Source organism: Antedon mediterranea, chromosome 1 (assembly GCF_964355755.1).
Source record: "Antedon mediterranea chromosome 1, ecAntMedi1.1, whole genome shotgun sequence".
Taxonomy (NCBI): Eukaryota; Metazoa; Echinodermata; class Crinoidea; order Comatulida; family Antedonidae; genus Antedon; species Antedon mediterranea.
The window spans coordinates 26,356,034-26,383,775 of record NC_092670.1 but is presented as its reverse complement, the minus strand read 5'-3'; the positions used below and the strand labels follow the sequence as shown (position 1 = coordinate 26,383,775).

At 33.1% G+C, this 27,742-nt stretch overlaps 2 protein-coding genes and 1 non-coding gene across 9 annotated transcripts in view; 2 read left to right on the top strand and 1 right to left on the bottom strand.

The window, feature by feature from the left end:
* The window catches only part of LOC140063598 (RNA-binding motif, single-stranded-interacting protein 3-like), a 199,200-nt gene extending 180,806 nt beyond the window's left edge, over positions 1-18,394 (top strand). For all 7 annotated transcript variants that reach the window (XM_072110010.1, XM_072110003.1, XM_072110004.1 and 4 more), the window contains 7 exons: positions 438-595; positions 1,034-1,237; positions 2,424-2,550; positions 11,675-11,773; positions 13,331-13,393; positions 13,543-13,617; positions 13,960-18,394. In XM_072110010.1, coding sequence (XP_071966111.1) covers positions 438-595; positions 1,034-1,237; positions 2,424-2,550; positions 11,675-11,773; positions 13,331-13,393; positions 13,543-13,605 — 714 coding nt within the window. In that variant the 3' untranslated portion in view covers positions 13,606-13,617; positions 13,960-18,394. The remainder of the gene's footprint in view (positions 1-437; positions 596-1,033; positions 1,238-2,423; positions 2,551-11,674; positions 11,774-13,330; positions 13,394-13,542; positions 13,618-13,959) is intronic.
* On the bottom strand, positions 10,058-10,130 carry Trnav-aac (transfer RNA valine (anticodon AAC)). Its single transcript has one exon. It is a non-coding gene; the product is annotated as a tRNA-Val (tRNA).
* Positions 18,395-24,478: 6,084 nt separating the features above from the next.
* On the top strand, positions 24,479-27,163 carry LOC140043503 (uncharacterized). Its single transcript, XM_072088027.1, has 3 exons — positions 24,479-24,673; positions 25,706-26,061; positions 26,692-27,163. Exons 1-3 carry the CDS (start codon positions 24,479-24,481, stop codon positions 27,161-27,163), a joined length of 1,023 nt encoding a protein of 340 aa, XP_071944128.1.
* The last annotated feature ends 579 nt before the right edge of the window (positions 27,164-27,742 follow it).

Here is a 27,742-nt window from a genome sequence, read left to right as displayed (position 1 = left end):
GAGCTAGAAAGTGACTCGTATGTTTTCATTAATAACTCTTCATATAATAAACCAATTTTAATAAACAACGGCTCATTTTAAAGCTTATTAAATATAGATTACGAATATATAAAAATCTAAAAAATTATTATTTCCGACACTACGCCGATTTTGTGATGCCATGCCTCATTTAAGTCGGTTAAGTCGAGTAATTGAGTGACAAAAAGGATGAACCAAAAAAGTCATAAAAATACCAGTACTGTATTTGCACCATTATAGAAATATTTAAACGTTTTAATTTTAAATGTTGTTTATGCTGTTTGTTGCCTTCAGGAAGACAAATTTCAAATGAAATAAATGGAAATCTTCGGACGAGGCAACCACCTCATGCTAGTTAAAATGGATCGGAAAGCTTGCAAATTTAGATTAAATAACACAAATACTTTGCTTTTTGACAGCAACAAGAACAAGACTTTACAAATTTGTACATCACAAACTTACCTAAACATATGGATGAGAAGGAACTAGAAAAATTGTTATCTCCTTATGGCCAAGTTATCAGTACTAGAATTTTAAGAGATGAACTGAAGCAGAGTCGAGGTATAGGATTTGCTCGGTAAGATAAATACTATGTGTTCTTTCTGTATACTGAAAACAAAAATAGTCATTCCATTGATTAGTAAGATGAGGGGATATCAATTTGATCTCACCTTATCCACGCTGATGGTGACGTGCCATCTCATGGCAGCCCAAGTAATATGAAATAATTTCCAGATCTTTCTCCCCATTTAATATCATTTATTTATTTTTTTTTTTATTTTTTTTTTTTTACTTTCTGTACTATGGACACACCTTCATTCAAGAAGTGTGCCACTGTTTCAAAAGTATTGTTTTTAATTTAGTTTCCTTGTACTGTAAATAGGTCTATTGTTCAATCATTTTTTTTTCTCTAACTTTATTTACACCTTCATTCAGAAGTGTGCCACTGTTTCAAAATTGTAGCTTCCAAATAAATTATTATTATTTCAAGAATAATTTAAATATTTATTTATAGAATGGAATCAAAAGAAAAATGTGAAGAAATTATTGGTATGTTTAATGGAAAAGTTTTAACAGGACAGACAGAACCTTTACTATGTAAATTTGCTGATGGTGGAGTAAAGAAACGAAAAGAATTCACCAAACATCCTAACAATGCCGCCAACTGGCCAAAAGTTGAGGAAGTTCAGGTTTACGATTCAATGTATGCTCCAAATGGGTATGTATATCTTAAAATAGATACAAATTTCAATTAAATTATGTAACATACTGTAGGTACTACATTATGTGCTGTATTACATTCTCCCTCTTTTGGTTACCAAATAAATATTATTATTAAGGACAAGGCAATAACTATACTTCGGCAATTAACCAATCAGATACCATTTTTTATTTGGAATTGTTTATCTTGTAATTGTATGACCGTATCTGTATTTTAATTTTAACAACCGTTCAAACCTTGTAATATGTTTTTGACTGGAATATAATAAATGAAATTAATTGAATGAAAGGTGCCGATATAATATATATTATAATAATATGGCTGGCTGTTTACTTTATCGTTTTGATTTAGCTTTTCGCTTTTTTTTTGTATCCCCATTGAGATCCAGCCACTGATACCCACAGCATTGTCATTTTTTTCAGTAATTTGCCTTTGGAATAATAATAATAATAAATACAGGGGCGGATTTAGTGGGGGACAGGTCTTTTGTAATATATATATATATTATGCATCCATTTCATACGATTTTATCAACTATTTTACAGAAAAAGGGGATACAAATCAACATTAAAAATCGTTAAAATCTTAATTTTTTTTAAAGAAGTTGAAACAAGTTCAAGTCAGTTTTAACGATTGTAACGTTGAAGTTGAAACAAGTTCAACTTCAACATTAGGATCGTTACAACTGACCAATCAAGTGGTTCATAAATTACGTCGTCATAGCTAGTGAAAAAATATGTACGCGCTGACAATTCTTACATTCCTGATGTCTTTAAGCCTGGTTTCCAGTCGACGTAAGATCTTTTTCTTACGATTACGCTTGTGTTCCGATCAGTTGACCAAACACTAACATCAATAAAAAAAATGTAATAATCGCGTTGGACCGCAAAGATTAAGACTATTACATGTGCTGATTCCGTCCTTACAAAAGTTGAATTTATCGCAAGGTCTGTCCTTCTTGCCGTTACATCAAGTTGACATTTTTCTTGCGATTACGATGCATGACGCGGGTTATAGGAATTGATTCTGATTTGTCAACTGGAAACCAGGCTTAAATCATTTGTAATGATTTTCTGGAAAACTAGACATATTTGGCCAGCCCAAAGGTCGCCGTTATTAGGGGAGTTGTTTGTATTTTAAAACTAAGAAGAACTATAATAGTATGTATGCTTATTTTCCATAGACGTGTTATGACACCAACAACACTTATTCAAAATCCATATGGAAACCATGTTCCATACACAATTCCCGGCGTCCATAGCGTTCCATATGTACATTCTCCATATATGGTCCAGCAACCAGTTCATCAGGTAATGTTTATTTTTTAAACTAAGACTTAATGTACTTAATTTAAATTAGTTAAAACAATATTTAGTTGGGCTCCTTAGATTAAAACCTGGTATGCAAACTTGTACCAAAACATTTTAAGATTTGAAGCCATTTAAGAGCAGTTGACTACAAATATCGACCTATTTCATTAAAAAGTGGCTAAATGCCAAAAAATGGGATTTCTTCATACTTTGGTAATTAATCAAACTTTAGGTAAATATAACAAAACTGAAATATTTTTGAAAAAGAAGTAATGGTTGCCATGGTAACAGGTGTGTGATTAAATTTTACCTTTTTGGCATGTTTTTTTTGCCCTTATTATTGAATTTAGGAGATACCATTATTTTTCTTAGAGGTGTTTTCAGGAATTTCATACATGGGCTATGTCTTAGGAGGACATGTTCATTAATAAGCTGTTTCATAGCGGTAGCTTTAGTATCTAAGGCTGACAGTTTTGCAAATTTGTAAACTCGACTATAATTTATAGGTCCCAGCTGTTGGACCAAAAAAAGTCTGGGAAGTCTTGAGCGATTGAACGATTTTGGATTCTCGCTCTTTGATTGGTTGACGCAAATCAACAGACTGGAAGAATTTTGTCACGTATACCACCGTGAAGTCACATTGTCTCTAGAGGGTATTCAGTACTACAATGTACAGTGTATCTGTAAATACTGTAATATGCTGTATGATACAATACAAAATAGGTACAATTCTTTCTCCCCCCCCCCCCCCCCATTTTTTTGTGCATCGCGTATCTCTAAAATAGGTAAACACAACATTTCATAACTTTGCCAACATATGGACATTTATGTGAAGTTGTGCAACTCCTATGTTTTAAAGAGGTCATAGTTGCACAACATGACTTACGCATGATTTTATGATTTTTATCACCTTCTGAAAATTTAAGTCATATCAAGGACAAATTTTCTGTGGATTAAAAATGGGATGTTTCACAAAAAGTTACACACGCTCCTTCCCTGGACAGTTAAAATTTAGTAACTTTTCCTATTAGTGATGATGATGAGTGGATATCGGATCATGCATCAATATGGCTAACCGGACATTGTGACGTATGGCAACTCGAATATAAAATATAGGACTTTTGTCTTGTCATAGCTCATCACATTTAATAGAGCGCATCTCCACTCATCCGAATTCCAATATCCCCATATTTTGATTTTGTCTAGTTTAATAAATTATCTTTTGTACGATTTACCATTTTTTTAATTTTGATAACGTCATCATGTGCAAAAGCGTGAATAACTTGGGTCACTTATTTTCATCATTCCAATAAATTTCAATAGCTCGTCAGAATAAAAAGTGATACTCATGATTAAAACGTTTTCAGGAAGCTATTGAATTGTAGATACGAATGCATGTAAATATTTGTCCAATCGTATGTTGTGACGTCATCATATGGCCAGTTGAGTAAAAAAAGTTGTATTTTCATATTTTGCATCGTAGTTCATCACATTTAAAAGAGCGTACATCTATATTTTACATATTCAAATTTCTTCTACATATTAATATGTGGTTTCTGAGATAATTTCCTTCTCTTCACTATAAAATATAATTTATTTAATTATATCAATATTTAATCAATTTCAGTGTAACACATAGCTTGAAAAAATGAATTTTTCTTATAGGCCTAGTGAATGTGTTAAACTCACCAATGTTAACGTTCTTGCGCCGCGCGCCAGGGAAGTGGTATTCACTGCAACAGGGCCAAATTGTCTCAGGGCCGAATCGTCTCGCTACCATCAATATGGAATCTTGTAGTTTAGTCGCATTATTTTTATCTTCATATTATTGCAGGTACCATCCATAACCTGGTATAAGCAACAACCTTATTTATTTTTAACATCTGTAATGTTTAATGTGGTTCCTAAACACTGCTTTCATGATGGAAACAATATTTTATTGGAACCCTCGGAGAAAAATGTGTGTTCCGTAATTGACGCATGTTGTTATTGTGTATAGCCACTACTAAATCTACATCAAATCGTAAATATTTGTCGCGCTAAAATTAGGATAAAACTATTTTAATCTATTTTTTGCTTATTATTAATTCATTTATATTATTTTGATTATTTGAAGATATATATAAGTAACTATTTTATTCAACTGAATAATACTTAAATGAACGAATAAAATTCTGAAGAGGTCATGGGTCAAATCCAGTAAAACAAATTTAAATTACAGACGTTTAAATGTAATTTTCTCTTTATATGTTACATTTGGTACAACTTTGTGTTATCACTTTCAAAATATTAACATAATTATTATGAGTAGTATTATTATTTTTTAGAATTAAACTATAGGATTTTCACCCGATGGCCTATACTGTCTATTCATGTTTAAAAGAACTCAATACTATACGAGTTATTAAAAAATAATAGATCTGGTCCGGACCACCTATACAGTATATATGACATTTTACTGCGTTGACATTTAGTATTGGTGTTAACAGGTGAAAGAAATAAAATTAGTACCGGTAACGAAAGTATGTAAAACTATATCATTGAGTACAAATTCTAAAAGTTATCTGAAATTTGCCATTATTTAAAGATGTATTGTCCCTTTGACATTATTAAAAATAATGTGATTTATAAGTCTCTATTTTTTAAATTTGTATTGTCCCTTTGACTAATTCCAAAAAAATAAAAAATAAAAGATTTCGAAAAAAGATGGGTCATTTTGAAGTATCATAATAGTTATTAACTATCACCAAAAATTTTTCGAAAAAAAAAAAATGAAATAGACGTTTTTTTGTTAAAAAAAATAACTTTGACTTCCAGTCAAAGTTTTCAATCAAAACATATCCCATAATGAAACGCGCTTGTTTGGATACTCTGTATGCATAATCATAAAACTTCCTCATGATCTGTGTGAAAATACCTTCTTAACCGTGACGAGTTGTAAACAATCCTAATTTAGCATATGCATAATGCGTACTCATGGTTTGAAATCTTTGTTTACTTTCGCTCGTGACGATTTTCCAGATGAAATGTAATCAAACTAATTTACCTGTTAATTACGTAAATTTGTTGTTTTTGGCTCAAATTTTCGACTTAAAGTGAATAACTTGGAGTGGAGCTGTGGCTTGGTGGTTATGATGCTTGGCTACCAATCTAAGGGTCCTGGGTTCAAGTCCTGTCATATGTCAGGGTTTTTTTCTCATGACAATTTACAACTCCACTCCCAAAGACTTAATAATAAGTCTTTGTTTATGTAGAGCATCTTGTGTATATGTTTGTCTTGTGAAATTTTAAATAGTTTATCCATCCTGTAATTGGCGGGTTACTCGCTGTTGGATGAGTATGAAATAAAAAAAAACACAAAAAAAAAAAAAACTTTAATATTACTTTGATATGGCCACTTTAAATTTAGAATATTTTGACATTCATTTTTTTGTGTTTCAAGGGACAATACATCTTTAAATTTATATATAGATAATTGTTAAATAATATAATAAAGGATTGATTGATTCATACAAATGTACATCAGTAGTTAAGTTTTCAAAATCGACGGTGATGTCAGGTTGCTAATGTGATTTATTTATCATTTTAAGCCAGTAGGTTTACCCTTTATGATCTGTTATTATGATTGGCATCTAAAAATGTAATAAAACTGGTTCAAATGTAATAAATATATTTTACTTAGCATTAAACTTGGGTACAAGCCAGTCCCTGATAGATATGGGTAAGCCAAAATTGTGGGTACAAATTAGTAGGTACAATGTGACAGAGTTAAGAGTTAACCTTAAAGGAAAAAACTGATGTTATTTATGTGGCAATAGAGTAGTCTATCTTAAAGTGTTGATGGAAAGAAATAAAGAAACAACTGGAAAACAGAATCCAGTCAGCTAAATAGTTCTTGTATTGATTGCGGTTGTGGTTGCAGTTGATGGTGACACACAACCACTCCGCCCGCGGAGGATAGTCAATACGCATTTTTAATCATATACCGTACATGACGATTATAGGTGTAATCTGTGGTCTGACTTTCTTGTCTAAACATATAAGAAATCAAAAGAACAAATAAGAAGATTTTTTAATCAACGTACAGAAGAAGTATTTTAACAACGAAACCCAGTCGTTTGCTAGGCAGTCTATAGGATACCGTAAACACGTATGCAGGGCAGCAGGAAGATAGTATGTACAGGCGATTGATATGAATAGCGATGAAAGGAAAGCAAGGAGACTCACTAAGGCTAGGAATGCTCAACTGCAATGGTCTCGTTACGGCCTACACAACTAAAATCGAAAACATAGCTACAGATATGGATAACTATAAGATAAGTATACTAGGAATCCAAGAAACACATTTGAGAGAAGAGACACTAACAATAGTAGAATCAACAAACGGTAAGAAGTTTCAATTCTTTAATGCAGGAGGCAAAGAACAGGGTCTGGAATATGGTGGAGTAGGATTCATGGTAGACAATAACCTTAAATGCGAATTCAAACCAATAAGCGACAGAATATGCATATTAACTACAAAACAGGAAAATAAATCGTATGATAATAAAATGGTTGTAATATGCACGTACGCCAATACCCTTAAAGTAAGCGAGCAACACCCGGATCGAAGAAGAACTTTTTATGAAGACCTACAAAACATAACAAACTGTGTAAATAAGAGAGATATTCTAGTGATACTAGAAGACTATAATGCAAAGACGGGAACAGGCCACAACGTATACCCACAAAATATAGAAAAATTCGGAAAGGGGAACTAAACAGCAATGGAGAACACCTTGGAATTTGCATGCAGAAATCAAATGTTTTTAACAAATACATTTTTTAACCATAAATTAGCACTTATCGCTACCTGGCAATGTTCGGAATGAAAAACCTCAAAAAGGAAGAATCCAATAAGGAACCAAATAGATTATGTGATGATGAGATTAGACCACCGTAGTTTTGTAGAAGATGCCAGATCGTATAATGGATTAATAACTAAAACGAATCATAGATTAGTGATAATGAAACTCAACATAAACTGGTACAAGAAAAACAAGAGGAAAATAAATAAAAATAAATTGGACTTTGACAAATTTCAAAATGATAATATTAAAGAGCAATACGAAAAAGAAATACTTTACAGTTTTAATCGCAAATTAAAGGAAATAAATGCCGCAGACGTACAAGAGAAGTGGAACAATATCGTGGAAACATGTAAGAGTGCTTCAGAAAACACTATAGGTTTCAAAACACCAAATAATAGAAAAAAAGGATAATAGACAAATAGAAAAGCTATTAGCAAAACAGAAACAGCTCTACGACTACAAATCAAATCGTCGACATGCAAAGAAAGAAGACATGGACTACAGAAAGAAAGGAACATCATGCTGAAAGAAATCCACTGTTAAACAAAACGAAAAACAACTACTAAATGACATTAAAGATATAGAAGAAAGCAAAGACAACTCCAATAGAATGTATAAAGTAATCAGGAAAATGCAACGAAATAAACCAAAAATACCAATCGTAGTCCAAGGCGAAGACGGAATAACAAGTAATGAAGAAATTACAACACAGAAAATAACACAGTTTTTAAAATCATTCTACAATAGGGATAACCAATCTGAAACAAATGTTGAACCAAGTGCTATGAACGTGCCATTTAATGAAAAGGAAGTAGAAAAAGCCATGCTAAACTGAAAAATAGTAAAAGCACAGGAACTAAATTAGTGCATATTAGTACCCTTACAGAAGCCCGGGAAAAAGCGCGGACCGGTAGAAAACTACAGACCAGTTATCCTGCTAAATATGATAAGAAAAATTATTGCTATCTGTATGATCAACCGATGTATAATACCCCAAACCCAATGTGCATATAGAAAAGGCTGGTATTCAGTGTTAGGTTACTAGCAGAGAAGGCGAAACTACAGAAGACTATGAAACAATAGTGTTACTAATGGATATGCGCAAGGCTTTCAATTCGGTAAACAGGGGGAAACTATTAACAGATCTCAAGAAGGTCTTAAATGATGACGAACTACATATGGTCTCACTTCAATACAAGAACTATTTAGCTGACTGGATTCTGTTTTCCAGTTTTTTCTATATTTCTTTCCATCAACACTTTAAGACAGACCCAGACTACTCTATTGCCACATAAATAACATCAGTTTTTTCCTTTAAGATTAACTCCTACCCATGTCACATCATACCTACTAATTTGTACCCACAATTTTGGCTTACCCATATCTATCAGGGACTGGCTTGTACCCAAGTTTAATGCTAAGTAAAATATATTTATTACATTTGAACCAGTTTTATTACATTTTTAGATGCCACTCATAATAACAGATTATAAAGGGTAAACCTACTGGCTTAAAAGGACAAATAAATCACATTAGCAACCTGACATCACCGTCGATTTTGAAAACTTAACTACTGAAGTACATTGAGGCTACTATTAGTATGAATCAATCAAATCAATCAATCCTTTATTATATTATTTAACAATTATTTATATATAAATTTACATAACATCGGTATTCCACAAGAAGAGTCCAGTGCTTTTCACTCTTTATCTTGCAAGAGCACTGAAACACGATGATGAAAACCAACAACTACCACAATCACCATTTTTCATAATGGATCAACAATATGCAGATGACATCGGATGGGTGGCAAATTCAAAAACGCAAGTCGAAGAAATCAAGAAGACCATACCTATAGAAACTAGAAAGCAGAAACCTAATCATAAACAACACTGAAACAAAAGAATATATAATCAAAAGAAAAGGAGACGAATCTTAGAAAAAATGTAAATATCTAGGATCGCTAATTGACACAGATAACTATATGAAACGCAGAAAACAACTCGCAATATCACCCTTCAATAACTACAAAGAAATTCTAACAAGCAAAACTTATCACTAGAAGTAACAAGCACGAATGTGCGATACTCGGGGTACAGCAGCAAAAGAAGCTGTAATGACGTCATAAAACCAGATGTAACGTCACATACACATCAATAACCTCGCTACCAAATACGGCTATATTCCGAAAAGTTACGTCACATAACCGGATATGGCATAATTACGGTAAATTATGTAAATTCAAAGTGACAATATCATAAATAGGTTTTACTGTATATATTCTTATTCTCCAAGTCCCTTTGAAATGACACCAAACACGGCTATATTACGACGAAAATCGTTTGGCAACAAGGTACCATCTTCGAGACGTCATATGGCTGCATCCAGTTTGAAATTAAAAAATCCGGCTCTATAGCTTTGAGGATATGTCCCTGTAGTATATTCATGCCAAATCCCAGAGCTCAATACTACAACGAATAAGGGAGGAGTGGTACTTTATAAATCGCACTTTTTACTCCATAGTGTGTCCGGATGGAAGAAGAAGAGGAAACGATGAGAGATTCCTAGACTTAGGTACCCCGAGTAATAAAACGAGATATACTCTATATCATATTACGTATACAGTATATTTCGCCATAAAGTTTAAGACAAATAGGTTTCGCCAGGGCTCGAACCAGGGACCTTCTGCGTGTTAAGCAGACTTGATAACCACTACACTACGAAACCTCTTACACCAAAAATGTGAGTTACACAAAATTTTGTAATCCATTTAAATTACAAATAAATACGGTAATAAGCACAAAGTGGAGTGGAGCTGTAGCTTGGTGGTTAACGTGCTTGCCTTCCAATCCCAAGGTCCCGGGTTCAATCCTGACCTAGTGCAGGGTTGTAACTCATGACTCTTTCAACTCCACTCCCTAAGCCTCAAATGAGACTTAGTTTATAAGCACGATAAATTATTAAATAGTTTATCCATCCTGTAATTGGCGAGTTACTCGCTGTTGGATGAGTATGAATAAAAAAAAAAAAAAAAAAAAAAAAAAAATGTGTAAAATTGATAATTACCGATTATACAAATTTAAAAAAAAATAATAAAAATAGGATATACTGTATATCATATTGCGTATACAGTACTTTTCACACGCTCGAACCGGGGACCTTCTGCGTGTTAAGCAGACGTGATATTCCACTACGGCAAAAAGCCGCATATAACAAAATAACGCTGTGGTGTGTGTCACACATTGTGGCTTCTTAATTAAACAAATTAATTAACAAAAAAGCATGAATGTGCGATACTTGGAGTACAGCAAAAGAAGCTGTAATGACGTCATAAGACGGGGTGTGACGTCAAATACACATCAATAACCTCGCTACCAAATACAGCTATACGGTACCATCTTCGAGTGATATGGCTGCATCAGGTTTGAAATATAAAAATCCGACTCTATAGCTTTGAGGACATGTCCCTGTAGTATATTCATGCCAAATCCCAGCTCAATAGTGTCCAAATGGAGGAGGAGGAGACGAAAATGAGCGAGTCCTAGACTCGGATACCCCAAGTAAAAATGAGACTATTCAATGTATACGTCAGAAGCATATTCATTCTATGTTGACTGAACCACTTTGGAAATCAGTACATTTGTACAAATAAATAAATAAAATGTACAACTCAGAATTAGTGACAACAACTAAAAAACAAGAGGACGAAATTGACTGTTTTCATAGGAAATTATTAAGAAAAATTATAAACATTAAGTTGCCGTACACAATCAGAAATATAGAAACTATACAGCAGAACGAAAGAACTAAAATGGTCAAACATAATAAGGAAAAGAAATACAAATGGACTGGACATATGCTAAGGCTTCCTTCCGATGGACACTCCAGCCAAATTAGCGTTGACAGAATCCATTCGAAAAGTTAAAAGACCAGTTGGCAGACCAAAAACTACCTGGATAGGAAACATAAAGAAAGAACTCAAAAAAGCAACTACATCGATCGCAAAGTTAATGACACCATCAGACCACCGAAAGAGAGTCATGAGAACGATTAGCGTACGCAATGTCTACCCAAGACGAATAGCGTAACCGATGATGATTGATGAGTTATATGGCAATCATGCTGACTGTCAATTTCTGTATTTTAGAACAAAATATTTTATGGACCTGACTTCATTATCAGAAAATATGAAATTGTAAATTGCATGTTCAAATATCTGCATAATCTATGTTCTTTAAAACTAACATTATTTTCATATTTTTCATACATAGATGACCCAAGCACTTGACCCAACCGGTAATCTTTCTCTTCCGCAACAAAGCATTGTACCAAATGTCGCACACATGGGACAGATCCAGCTTGCTGGAACAGTAAGTTCTCACAAACTGTTCATATTATTATCCATAAAGCTTTGAAAGATACAGTATTTCTAATGGTGTCCAAAACTGCTTTATTTTATCAGGCAACACTCTGTACTGCAATATATTTTATATAATCCTTTTGTTATGAAAGCATAACCTAACTTAGCCTACTATCAGGGAAGAGTGTAATTTCACTCTTGTACAACTAAGCCCCTAATAACCTACTGTAGGGTTCTATACCCATGCTTTATCATTTAATACCATCTTTAATGAGGTAGGCCTATCCAATTCCAAGGAAGAAACTGATCATTAATCAAGGCCCTCGACAAAACATATAAGTACAAAAATATAAAATATTCAGAACAATGTTACATATATAGAATCTTTACATTAAAATTATAATCGTAAAATTGTTGATGGAAAAAAAAAGAACTTATCTCCAAGAAAAGTCGAGAAATAAAATAAAGGACAATTATAGTAGAAAATCGTGTAGTTGGTTGACCTCCTGGCCTGAGTTCTGACGATAAGTCAAATGGCTGAGCGGTTAAGGCTGGGGCACTGTATCTAAAGAGCCAACAATATCGGCATGGGTTTGAGGCATGCTAACTCGTTCCTAGTTCTGGTGGTGGAACAAGTCTTCTCGGATAAGGACTACAGTATAAACTGTACACAGTTAGTTATAACCCGAATGACAGAAAAAAAACGAAAATATTAATTCGAGCGCAATAAATGTTGGGATTTTTTGCATAGTATTTATTTCTACATTAAATGTAGTTTATGACCTTATATTACATCTAAAAAACGTAGGGAATGGGACTTTAATATTTATTATTCAAAAATTCAACCTAACATGTGAATAATATGTGGTTAAAATATTGTATCTATCAATTATCATGAACAAGTGTGGGTTTTGACACTTGCTTCTATTCTATACCAAGACTTCTATCCACCCATGCTTATAATCTATATTCATGCTTCTATACTCTACCCATTCTGCTATCCTATACCCAAGATTCTATTCTATTGATATATGCAGACATCCTTCCATTAGAAACTGAAGTTTTTTTTTGGTTTTTTTTAATAATAAATAGTTTAATATTAAAGTAAGATAAGCTAAGATATATGTGAACATAATTTAAAACACAATAAGTCAGAACATTTAAAGTGATGTACAACAGAAATATACTGTACAATATATATGTATTTATGGAAATAAAAGTGGGATGAACCCACGTAAGACAAAAAGAAACTGAAGCTTTCATGGTATGTGTAAGCATCTCTTTTCTTAAAGCGATACTGTTTACATTTTATTACCAAATAAAATAGTCCTGTTTGATTACAAAATAATGTTGATTATCTTATTTAAGATTTATTATTCGCAAAATATTGAGTACTAATTTTTTTAATTTTGCTTTGGATGCACCGTTAGGTATTGTCTAACGTGTGCCACTGTTACACAAGTGATTCCATTAAATTGTATTGTATAACATCTTATGTATTTATTTTGACAACCACGAACCATTAACCACTTACAATATCTTGTTCTCATTTTGTTCTCATTTGTAGTATTTACAAGCTCAGTACCCACAAGGCTATTCCACACAAGTTCTTCAGCCATTAACTGTTGAGGTAAGGCTAAAAATAAATAAATTATTAGACCATAAAGAATAGGATGTGAGGAAATTCATCAGCATCCCTGTAAAAAAATTAAGATTCTTGTGTATATTGAGTTGGGTAGCATTTGTTATTCAAACCTGTATATTATTTGTATCACCTAGGATGCCAGTGGACTGCCAGTAGATGAAGCACAGCAGTATTATACTGCTCAGCAAGCCAAGTAACCAGTAAAACGGGTATTTATCAACTTCTCACTGCCATGCATTTAATAATTCATGACTGTTGCATTTTGTATCTAAAATTATTGAATTTGTAAATAACTTAAGCTTTGGAATGGCCAACTGAAACTCCCAAAAATCATGAAAAGTTAAGCATTTTCTATTGCCACTGAAAACAAAAATGTGTCAACAATTTATTTTAGGTCTTGGTTTCTTTTAGTAAAACACTCAATCCTCAGATGCAAATTTGGCAGAAATGTTTCAATAGTCCACATCACAACATTACTACTACAACTACAAATAATATATAATCATTTATTTTTGCATCAAATTGAAATATTTATATTTATTATTTCAAAGGTGTGTGTGTCAGCAATGCAGACTTTACAAAGGTACTGAATATAGGGGCTGATAAGTTTCAATTATTATCTTTCACATTTTTCCTCTCCAATGATGAAAATCAACAAAATGAATGCAGATGCATTTAAGTGCCAGAAAAAACGAGTAGCCAAAGCTTCCTGGATCTCTCATGAAAGCTTTCGAGAAAGGTTGAAGAAAGGTCTCTAGGATGTCCGACAAAAGGTCTCTAGGACTTCTGAAGAAAGGTCTTATCTCTAAGACGTTTGAAGAAAGTTTGTTGGATGTCTGAATGTCTGTAGGATATCTGATGGCAAATTTCAAGGGTCTTTATAGACTGTTGAATGCAAGCTGATTTTCTCTCATTTGTATAATTCTCTTTGAAAGTCCTCTAGGATGTCTGAAAGAAGCTTTATGTTTTAAAAGAGTAAAATTGTTTTATTGCTTTTTGTGTGTACCTAAATTTATGTATATACTTGTATAAACAATGTTACTATAGTAACTGTGGAGTTACTAATTACTGTTTTAATCATTGTTCAGTTATTACAGTAAGCCCTAATAATGTTTAAATTGTTAAAATCTTTTTGAATTCCATCACTAAAAAAGTGGATTATTTTGCATGAATTTACACCTCAAATTACTAAATTTTGTGATGTGAAATAATTATTCCAGTAAAAAATATGGTTGAACCTAGAACAAATTGCAACAGAAATTTTGTGTCTGGTTGTAATGGTCCAAATGAACATCATATTCAAAGTTTACCAAAATCGGACTTCAAAAAGGGGGTTAATTAGCATAAATTCAAAATGGCCTCTATTTACTACACCCAAAAAAAATGTCACTATACTGCTCAAATGACCTAGGGAAAATGTAAAGACTATTGAAATTGATCATTAAGTTTCCTCATTTACAAAATATAGCATATAACAAGGACATTCAATAATGTGCCAACAAGGATGAAAAACCATCAGTTAAAAAAGATACGGCATAACACATAAATGGAATTCAAAAGGGGTTGTTACAGTTATAAAGTAATTTTCAAACTTGCCTCTACTAATTACAATATTTAATTTTGCTACAACAAGCAGTATTCAACTTCCTTGACAGAAAATGTCAGAAAAATGGAATAGAAACTTTGAATGCAGATGGGGATCTACTAAATCTATTACTTTGCCATCATTAATAAAACGATTGCGTTTTAAGACAGAAAAAGCAAAAAAAATAGTGGAATAATCGGTAGTTAAAGAAAACATCTTAAGGAGCAAATTTTTAACATCTTTGTAATGCTCTACACATGCCACGAAACGGAGGGATGAATTATATTCGAAGCAAGAACTGTTCAGTTCAAAATTAACATGCTGTGCCTACATGTATGGTGGAAGTATTTTGATGGAGCCAACTATTACATTTTCTATGTATGTACTTTATATGGGAAACTGTGATCCAACTCCATATTTACGATGGGGTCGAATCTTATGATGACATAGGTACGCTATATGGTAATTTAAATATGCTAATTGAAAAGGTTAATAACACCACATTTATATCTACTCGCAATGCACTTAGGTGGTCTAAAATCAACTGTTAAGGAGATATGAAGCTTTAAAATGGTATAGTAAATAGTGGCTATTTTGAATTTATGCTAATTAACCCACTTCCTGACTTCTGATTTTGGTAAACTTTGTAAATGATGTTCATTTCAACAAACTTGTTTTCCTGCAGTTCCTAAATTCTTTGCATAGTATAATGTCATTTAAGCAGTTATAACATAATATATGACATCACAACTACCATATGATGTCATAGGTACGTCATATGGGAATTTAATTATGCTAATTAGAATGTTTAATATCACATTTATATCTACTCGTAATGCACTTAGGTGGTCTAAATCCAATAGTTATGGAGATATGGGGCTTCAAAATACCAAATGGCGGACATTTTGAATTTATGCTAATTAACCCACTTCCTGATGTCCGAATAAACGTTGGATATGATGTTCATTTGAACCATATTTACCAGACAAAACAAAACAAAAATTCTGTTCCAGTTTCTTTTAGGTTCACCCTATATTTGACTTATCTTTACTGGACTATAGTGTACAACATACTTTGGTAACATAATTTGAAAACATAAACTACAGGAAAACAATATTCAAGAAATAGGTAACAGTGTTTAAAAATCATTGTTTTAAAGTAAAAAAATTAAAAGTAGCATTATTCCAATTAAAGATCATTTCTAGTGAAATATGATGTGTAGTAATTTTTGTATCTTCAAGAAGTGGTCTTTAGTTGTAAGGTGATATGCACTTTTATGTATACAGTAATTGTTATTTAAGATAATTTTAAGTTTATGCATACATTGTCTTCAAGTAGATTAGATTTAACTTTGATTTGTAATATAGACTTGTTGAGGTTTTTATGTGTAGTATAAGTATAGTTATTATCCTGTGGATTTCAGATGCATTTTAATTGAATTGATCATTCAAAATGTTTAAGCATTCAAGAATGTGCTTTAATTCAGCAACAATAAGTGTTTACAATTTTCAACTTGAATAAAAACTATGAATGTGTAATGTCATTGGTTATCTGGAGGTGTATGTTTCATTAGTGCTAACAAAAAATAAGAAAAGATGCTAATCTAAATATTAGGTAGGTTTTTAAACATTACTGTAGAATTGATTCTAGAATTTTAAAAATGTAATTTGGCTAGTAAAAGTGTTGGGTGAAAGTGTTACATGTTTAAATGTTGGTTAGAAATTGCCCAATACAGTAGTTATTATATGGTGAATCAAAGAATGGTAGATTTTGTGGTAAATTTTGAATCTAATTGTTAATGTTAGTGGTTCTTAACACTTCAAAAAACTTGTTTTTGTAAATTAAATTGTTTATTGAAATTATGTTATGCATTACCTTCTACAGAAGTAAACACATGCTTGGTTTGTTTTTCTTGGTAAATTGTTGTGGAATGATTATAGTAGTACATAATTGAGTTAAAAGAGTAAGAATTTTTAAAAACTAAATTATGTGAAATTGAAGATTTATACCTATGTAAGTGAAATCCAGAATTTACCATTTACTGTTTAATTCCAGATGATAAATAAGAGAAAGGAAAGGTGCAGTAACGTATAAAATAGTGTACCATCATGATGCGGTTAAGGCATCAGTGGTATGTGCATATTCCAAGGTTTATTCCATGATAAGGTTGAAAATAGTCACATTAATTAGTCTGAACAATTGCTGTATTAAGGACTTGGAAGGCTACAGATGATAAATAATGTTTAGCATTAAGGTATATGTGTAGCATTAAATATCTATGCAACAAATGAATGGTTAAAATAAAGTGCCAATCTACATATCATGTACACATTACCTTTTAAATTGTTGAAAGGAATCTAAATGAGAAAACATGCAATGTATGTATGAATCCTGTTTACTTTTCATCCTTCAAAAAACAAATCGAACAAATCTATTGAATATCTAGCAACCAAATGAAAATAGGCAATATAACAATATATTTTGTACGGATGGAAAGAGAACATGATGTGATTGAACATAGTTTTATATGGATGGAATCAGGGAATTTTGAGGAGTGATCATGGAGTTGCTTGAATTTTTACATGGCAACTATGTAAGTAAAGATGGAAATGAACATTAAACAAATCACAATTAGCTGATTTTGTTAATTTTTATGAGATTTTTTGTTCTGTTATATGTGTTTTACAGTTAAAAATAGATTAGCAATTTACTTAATAATGATAATAGACCCGCTGAAATAATATGCAAATTTGATATTCAAATCCAGAGGTGCACTCATGAATATCAAACCTTAAACAAAGGTACTTTGTTTTGAGCAGATTGGCAGGTATTAGAAATTGTGGTGGTGATGATGATTTTTGTTTGATACGTTTCTACTCATGTTCTTCCATTTATCATTGCCTTTAGTTGTGTTGTTTGTAATTGTTTATAACTCCTGGTAAATTCTCTATGTAAAGTTGTTACCCAAAGCAGTGCGAAAAAAGGGATAATATGAATTTGTTGCTGTAAATGTGCTGCAAGTAGAGTAGCTGAAATTTCTGTGTTTTGTTTTTGTGTTACCATGTTTTGCATAATTATAGTTAAGGTAGTTTTAGAACAACACATTTGTAGCTTAAGGTAAATTTTCAGTTTAATACTCTTTTTAGTGATGAATGGATTGTATCAAGTGGTTAAAGGTCAAATTATGGATAAAGATATAAATGATGATAGATGTGATATGATTGATGAAAAGTTGGTTTTTCAATCAACAATGAATAGATTTTGATTTGCATCGTTCACGTGATGACCCCGTTTTTTGTATAGGCTGTGGTTGTTAAAAATCATACAGTCGATATAGGCATATATAATATACATGATATGTTATATTCACAGTCCTTTTTTTGTATAATATACTATATAATGTTTAACATAACAGTTTCAATTTAGCTTTAGGTAGTAGTAGTATCTATAGCTATGTACAATACCTTTTATTTTAAATCCTACCTTAAATTCAATTAAAATTGTTCCAAGGGTGTTTTTACTGATTCCAAGCACTCGGTATTTGAGATATTACCAAAAACCCCCAAAAGTAGAGCCTTTAAGAAGCACTCAATTTATGTTAAAGTATGGTATGTATGTACAGGTATATTGGGTTTGGTTTTGGTTTTTTTTTTCCGACAACGTTCCATGTATTGTTTGATGCGTTCCACAAATAAAAAAATTACAAAAAATATAACCAATCTCAATATTATAATAAACAAGTATTCAAGTATCTTTCCTGCATGTTGTAAAGCATATTTGGTTCTGTACATTATTATTGCATATCATTAATAGAACAAAATATTTTTACGATGTGCCTTACTGTAATGTTATAACATACAACTCATTTGTATTGAAACTTTTTGCTGTAGTTTTGCTTAATCCTGTTATGTAATGGTTTCTTATATTATTGATATGTAATGGTTTAGCCCATGTATCCTTTACAATTATTTCAGTGCAATACACAGTTTTATATGAAAGAAATTCTATCAAATTAATTATCAATAAAATGGCAAAGAAATAAAGATTTTATAAAGATTATAATTGCGCCATATTTTACTCAATTTATTTATTTCAAATATTACTGCCAGTAATGGCACAAAATCAATATCCTTGAATGGTTAATGAAATGGAAATCAATTAAATTATTTATTTGGTATTTTATGCATACAATTATTGATCAGTTCATTGACAATACTGATGTATATAGCACAGAACATAATCTATATAAAATGAAATACTTAATTTTAGCAACTTTTAAGTATCTGTTAGTTTAGATGGTATGAACATTATTCCAATCTAATTGGTCCTTTTACATTCTACATATTTGATAAGTACAGTAGTAGATTGTATTTGTAAATGGTATTACTATTAGTTATTGGATGCAAAAGAGTGCCAGTGGAAGCCCTTCCTTCTAGAATGTGCAAATTTTGTTTTTATGTTGCTTAGGTTGTAACCATGGATATGCCGATGTTATAATGGGTTTTGAATCTACCTCACATTCCGGACTGTTAAACTGATTATAAGTTATTGCTGCAGTCTAGTGGGCCAATCATAGTTGTTTTTTAGAAAATATTTGTTTTTTTATTGATATTATTGTAAAGATTCATCACGTGAGAGATGCAAACATCATTGTCTCAATATTGCAAGAATTGTTTCAAAAGTTAGAAGATTTAGGATTTTAATTGTACACATCTTTAAACACTTGTATGTGTTTCTGGCATAGAAAATAAATCATCACAGCTTATGTTAGACAATCTCTCTATAACTCATTTTGATTAAAAAGAATTTTCAAGAAAAATGTTATGAATACGAGTTTTATTACAGGTATATTAAACACCTTTGGTGTTGCGGATAACCCTGGTCATTAGGTGTACATCCCATTAGAGAAGTGAATAGAGTTTACCCAATGAAAACCTACTTTCATCGGCAAAAAAGTGATTGTCACGATTTCCTTATTACATAACATTTAATTATAGTCCGGCAGCCATAACCTTGCAATGTTTTGTATAGTTTTTTTTTATGGATTTTTGATTCTCAATACCATCAGAATAAAGAATTTTTTTTATCAGGTGAGCAATTTGCGTAATTAGCATAAACAAAATGGCCGCTATTTTCATAAAAACATGCTATATCTCAGGAATTTCTGGACATTTTGGGTTGATTCAACAGAAATTTATTTGTCAAATTGACCGGAAACCCTATTTTTAGCAATTTTGACCTTTGAACTATTTTCGCCATATCTAATTAACGTCTGAGAGAATTAAAACTAGGTGCAAATTGTTCCCAAGGTATATATTTTTATTTAGAGTCTAACAAAAGATGTGGTTATTGACCTTTGACATAAATTAATACATTTATTCTATATTTTGATAACATATATTGATTGTAACACTTTAGTACTGTATGAAGAGCCCACATCGAAATTGATTATGTACAGGAAAGGGTGCCTTCTCCTTATGAAGGAACCTATAAAGTTTTTCAGAATAATCCGCATGCCATATAGGATCCAATGGGCCATACCGGTTCTTTAATGGAAATTGGTAAAACATTTGGTCTCAATAGGCTGGCCCATACAGGAAAAAGTTGCCTGTACACACAGTACAGGATTCTAAAATAACCCATATGGATTTGCCCTTTTGGGGTCTCTATATATGCGCTACTTAAGGCCTTGTATTAGAAATTACAAGGGGGTAAATAGTTCATAGATTGAACTATATGGAAAAAAACTAAATGTGCACCCTTGATCTTTTAAGAACATGGATTTGCTCAAATGAACCCAAGGGCCGATCCTTCATGGACCTTTAGGGTTCTCTATGTGGGGTTATATGTGGGGTGAAAATGTGGGGTGAAAATGTGGACTCATAGTGATATGTTCATAGAATAAATCTCCCTGTGCACTCTCAATCCTTAAGGAACCCATATGAATTTTGCCTAAAATGAACCAACAGGTTATCCATTTAGACCAGCGTTCCGCAACCCTTTTTTACCGCAACCCCATGGTCCTATTTTGGGAATTCTCAACATTGCGTATTTAAGCCACAGGCCCCCATTGGGTTCCACGACGATTCGGCCCCGAGATGATTCGGCCTGGGACTATTTTGGGCCCAAATACCCAACTTTGTGGGCCGAAACGTCTCACTTTAGACCAAATTCATATTCATTTTTTTGGTATTTATCAAGTGTTTAAAGGTGTTTAACAAACCATATTTTATTGATATTGATATAATATATAAAAAAAAATACTAAAAAAACCTAATTTAATATTCAATTTATTACTTCGAAAACCTTGTTTATTTCGTGCATTCGCCAAGCGGCCAACAGAGTGCGTAACTTGTTTACATCGTTTGCGTGATTAAAAAAATATTATTTTCGACAATGTTTTGAAAATTTTTGCTTTATTGCATCTTTATCCCTAGAATAAAATGCATATCAAAGCCGATAAATATAAGTATGCCGAATCGTCTCAGAGCCGAAATTTTCCGGGCCGAATTGTCCCGGGGCTGAATCATCTCAGGGCCGAATCGTCTCAGGCCCGAATCGTCCCCATGGCTAAGGCCTGAACAACATCGCTATGAGTGTAATTTGGGATGATCCTGTTTCTGTTGTTTTTTCTATTAATCTAATGTTCATTGTAAAAGTTCCCACTGCCGGTACATCAAAGTTTGCAGTTTTTTAATCAAGTTACATGGCACTCATTTGCAAACTACACAAAAATAGCGTCGTAGAACAACCAGTTGGTAGGTTATTAAATCCACGTCCTAAAAGGGGGTGTCGCAAAACCTAAGATTACAAAAACTAAGACCTACTAAGACTATTGGCAATCTAAGATCTTGGGTCTTAGGTTTTGTGATCTTTTTAGTTTAGGTCTTAGTAGGTTTCGTGACACCCTCCTAAAAGGGGCCCTACTATTACTAAACCTACCTACCAGAGCAACAAATCCTACCACCAGAGAGCAGCCACCTGCTTGAAATTGATTCAAAGCTTAATTCTTTCCGAAACTGATAAAATTTAAGTTAAAAGTGAATTTCTCGCCGTCGCAATTTCAGAATCGATTGCGTTTGATCATCATACTGTAGTGTACCGAAACGAACGCGTTCATCCGTGTCTATGTGAATCAAAGTTCTAACTAAAGTTCTTTGATTGTATTCAGCTAGCTAGCGGTCAACTGTGAGGCGCTACCGACCAAATAAATTATTTTCTGTGCACTATAACATTAAAAAATAAATAACTTATTTGTTACTCAGTCAACTGCTCTCACAGCATTTATTTGACCAAATAAAAACAGAAATACTTTTCCGTACACTTTTCTGTTACACTATAACAGTATTAAAATACTGTAATAAATAAAACTATACAACTATGTTCACACAATTTGTCTTTTTTAAAATTAATGAAACCATAGGATTGGCTAGTACGGTAGTACGGTCATTTCAGTAATCTGACACGCCATTTTGTCAGTAATAGTATTCTGTTTAATATTGCGTTTGTCTTTTTGATCATCTAAAACTTGTACCCAAAGTATTTATTCAGACAATCCAAATGTTATCATTTTCGATTTTCATGTAATTATTCTTGGTGTGTTAAGGATCTTGAAAAAATCAGTGTATGGTCACCAGATTATGTTTTTCTAGGCCCACGTTACAAAATAATTATTTAACTGTTCCTTATGAAATCCTTCTTTATCGTCTTGGTATAAGCCTTTCAAATAGATTTTTGTTTTTGGGAATTACTTCTATCGCTAAGATTTTATACAAGAAAATTGATATTTCAATAGACTCGGTACATTACTCAAAATCTACAATACCTTAATTCTGTAGTATTTGTCCATAGTATTTCAAGAACGAATTTTGTTCATTATAGGCCTAATATTTTTAATTCATTTCCACGTCTGTTCAATAACTTGCCTCCAAATGTTAAAGATAGTTTTTCCCTGTCATCATTTATATATTCACTTAAGAAAAACCTGCTTCAAACACCTGTCCGCAATGAAATGTTATTTTAAACTGTTGTATATAGGTCCTATTTGTGTTACTTTTTCTGTATTTAAGTTTATATCATTTTTATACTTTATGGGGTCGGAGAGTCACTCTATATTGTTTTGGTCCATTTTTTGACAATCCCGTCTACCCCCTAATATGCCGCCGTCCTAACCATTAGACCACTGGGGCTTTCATGGTATTGTTCAAACTCGATTGAATAGCGACTCTTTAACATTCTCGGCGTGGTATGTCGAAACAGCACTAGTCCCTCAATTGTACACATGCGCACCACAGATCAAATTGATACGCACTCATCTAACAGTATTTTATTCACGAGGCGGGATCTCAGAAGAGATATTTATATAATGTATATATAAACATCACACGCACAGAATACACACTAAACCACCTGGTGATATACTGAAAATTAATTAATTCATTTCAAACGATAAAGATGAGGAAATCTGTGAGAATGAGAAAAAATCTCCCCAACCGAGACTTGAACTCGGACCGTCTGCTTGATCTGCAGCTGTCCTAACCATTAGACCACTGGGGCTTTCATGGTATTGTTCAAACTCAAGTTTCTGTCTGCCATACTCCCTTCTTCGACGAATTTATTCCTTTGATTTTTTGCTTCAGCGAAATTTACTAGTTCGAATTGTTTCTACTTTTTGTGAAGCGAAATATTGCGCAATCAATCAGAGCTCAGGAAATGAGCTATGACGCTTTCATGAGCACTCATGCGAATTGAAAAGTCACGCGAGGAACATGAACGTCGCAGCTATTCGCTCATGTTAGTGGAATTGAAAGAGAGTAGGCGATTTTTTTTCTCTTCGAAACGTTTGATTCGTGCGAACAATTTCGCCTAGTATAGTGGAAAAGGCTTCAAGTGTACGCACGCGCACTAGGGATCAAATTGATACGCCCCTCATCTATTCAGTATTTTTAGTCGCGTGCTAGGAACGGAGAAAAACAATTTCTAGCAAACTTATATTGACTACGAAAACTAAAAAAAAAATCCAAAAACAATGGAAGGCAGCCGGTCGGCAGTCTACTACTGACTTCATGACGGGCCAACGAGAACTCGACACCCATCACGAACTGCTGGTCCTGATTATTGTCGCTTGTCTGCCTTTAAAGCCTTTGTGATCTCAACATATAACGTACGTACACACTGTGTACCAGACTGGGAAACTCCATCAGCTCTTTACCGACTGCGCAGATGCTGGTATCGACATTATCAGCATTCAGGAACACAGACTTATTACCACCAGCCAAACAGAAGAACTCTGGTCAGATGATAGAAATTATGTATTTGTCTATGGATCTGCCACTAGCCAGAGAATAGGTGGTGTTGGTCTAGTCATGTCCAAATCAATCTACAAGTGCATCAAGAAGATTGAAAGCATCTCAGAAAGAATTTTTTACGTCACATTCAATGGAAAGCCCCAGCTTTTGCATAACTGTTGTGTATGGTCCTACTGAATGTGGCCTTCATCAACAAAGGAAGACTTCTATGCTTCACTTGCAGAACATCTGGAGCAAGTGAAGAGACATAACATCAACCTTATTATTGGCGACTTCAACGCCAGAATTGGTGCTGACAGCCATCTTACACATCCTGATGTTGTTGGGAGATGCTGTTATCATGATGAGACTAACAATAACGGCGAGAGACTGGTAAAGCTGTGTGTAGAACACAAACTTCGTCCTGCACAGTCAAGATTTCCCATCCACGTGAGAGGCAATGGACTTGGACTCACCCAGCAGGATCAAAACATCAGCTAGATCACATCCTTATAAACTGCAAGTGGGTAAACTTCCTGCGAAATTGTCGAGCCTACAACTCCGTCGAACTGGACTCCGATCATCGCATCGTAAGCATCCACCTTCTTTTTTTTATTTCATTTCAACACATACATAATACAAAATTAATATATAAAGGCAACGTAACTATTAAAACGATATAATACTCTCTCAAAAATAAGAGAGTAATGAAATTAAAGGAAAAAAAATAATAAAAATAATGTATCGCAAAAATACACTTTATAATAATCATTTTGTTAAAAATATGGTTGCCTTGTATTTTTGGTAAATGTGAAATAAATGATTATAATTAAGTAATTGTTTTTTTATTTTGCAACTAAATATGTACCACTTTGTAAAATTAAAATGTTTGCATCACTGTGTGTTTTTCCAAAACCAAAACATATACTTTCTTTGGTGATAATTAAGTTATTGTTGATATTTCGATACATATATTGTTTTACGTTTTCCCAAATTTTCTTTACCAGATCACATTCAAAGAACATATGTAGCAGTGTTTCTTACTTTTCCTTGCAAAAACTACACATTGGTGAATCGACCTTTGACATCTTAAAGAGCATTGTATTTGTATAAATTATATGATGAATAAATTTAAATTGAACATTTTTTAGCTTAGTGTCATTTGTACAGGCGTGTAAATTTGAGAAAAGGTTTTTCCAATCAAGTTTGTTGTCAAACTCCTTTTCCCATTTGGATTCAATTCCAATTGGCTCTTCAACATTTTTTAATATAATGTGTTTATAGATATAATGACAATTTCTCGTTTTCACAGAAATTAATGTCTGTAATTTGGATTCAACTTCATTAGTTGTGTTTACACCTTGTTCAATTAATTTCTGTTTCCAGAGCTTTGGAATTGAATTTACAATCTGGTGATATAATAAGAAGTCTGGTTTAAGCATCCACCTTCTTACAAGTCTAAGATTAACCAAGAAAAAGGCATTCAAGAGACCTAAGTTAGACTGGAGGAAGCTAGAAGATCCAGAAAAGAAGGAGCAGTTCCAACTTGAATTATCAAATCGTTTCCAAACACTGTCTTTAGATGACCAATCATTAGACATATCAGAAAGGTACGAGTCTTTTGCAACTTCAGTAGGTGATGCAGCTGAGAAAGTGCTTGGCAGACAGAAAAAACATGAACTGCACAGTTGGGTATCTGAAGAGACAACCAACCTCAAGCTTAAAGGAGATGAGGTTAAGAAGAGGTTCTTACTATCAAAATCTCCCCAAGCCAGAGCAAGGTAGAGGAAGTTTAAAGCCCCATTCCCTACGTTTTTTAGATCTAATTTAAGATCACAAACTATATTTAATGTAAAAATAATACTATATGGTCCTATTGCGATAACTTTTTTCGTCTTTAAACGGTTAAAAATGTGAAAAATAAATCGATTTTAATAATTATAGCGGCCCGCTATAAATCCCAAAATGCATTGCGCGCGGATTGATATTTTTGTTTTTCACCTGTAATTCGCCCACTTTTCGATCGATCGTGAAGCCAAAACAAATGGAAGACTCCTAACTTTTCAGCGAAAATACCGGGTGTTCCCCAATTTGTATCAACGGAGTCTGGCAAAAATAGAAAGACAATTAATGCAGCAACTATACAACGTCAGGCTAGGTATATAGCTAGCGTACGATGTTCGTACGTTACCGATGTTTACCAGCTAGGCCTACAAAACTAAGCCTAGCTAGGCTAGGCCTGAGACCGTCCACGAGAGTTCGATCGCCGCGAGCTACTTAGGTAGTGCATTGTTTCTCACTTTTTATCATAATTTACCATAAAACGTACATTTAAGACAAGGAATGACATGGTTTAATGTTTTTAAAGTGATATATATGTATTATTTTCCAAAAAACGTCCAAAATTGCAGGGAAGGGGTCTTTAATACTCGACTAAGCGACTCATACAAAGACGATGAGGCTGCAAGTCTTCACCAGCAAATGGAAGATCTTCGAATTGCTGACGAGCGAGGGCATTACGCAACCACCTGGAACATAATACACACGTTGTTCGTGAAAAACCCCAAGAAAAAGATCAAAGTGAAACTGAGGAATGGCGAGCCACCAGAGAACGAAGAACACCTTCTTGAAGAGTGGAAGAACTACTTTAGCTCTATTCTGAATAATGACAGTGGCTTGGCCCCATCAGATCTACCTGCTCCTGCCAGTGACGATCTTCCAATCTGCACTGACCCTCCAACACGTGAAGAAACTGCAGAAGCTATCACAGCTATGAAAACCAACAAAGCAGCTGGCCTCGATTGTGCTACGGCAGAAGCCCTCCAAGGAGGTGGTGAACAGATGATTGATACCATCTATGCCTTTTGCTCGGAGGTGTACTAAAAAATGTCGCCTCTTAAACAGTGGGTGACAAATGTCATCATCCCACTGTCAAAGAAAGTTGATCTATAAAGAAAGGGTACTATAATAAAAGGGGTAAAGTAGGCCTCCCCATGGATATTTTTTCCTTGATATACCTTACCAATAATGAAAATGTTAGGCATTACATGGCATATAAAATTACGATGAATGCACGAAAGTTCGGAGTGTTACAAGCATAATATAATAATTATTTATATCAAATTATTAAAATTAATAGATAATTAACAATAATTGGTTTTTTTTTCAGTAAAAAAATATACTCGTACGAGTATAAATTCCTATAATGTTAGGCCTACTGGTAGGCCTACCGTATTCATTGTATTATGTATCCCCTTATAGACAGATCGACTATTTGTATAATATTGTTGATTACAAATATAGGCATACACTTTGTAGGCCTATTATTATTACCAATAATATGCCCCTAATATATTTATTCACTCTGATGAAAAAGTGTTTCTAAAGCTAGGTATTAAATTCTCTATCTTTGTCCAATGATAAACAATTAATGTAAATAATAATTTAAAAAAAGTTGATTTG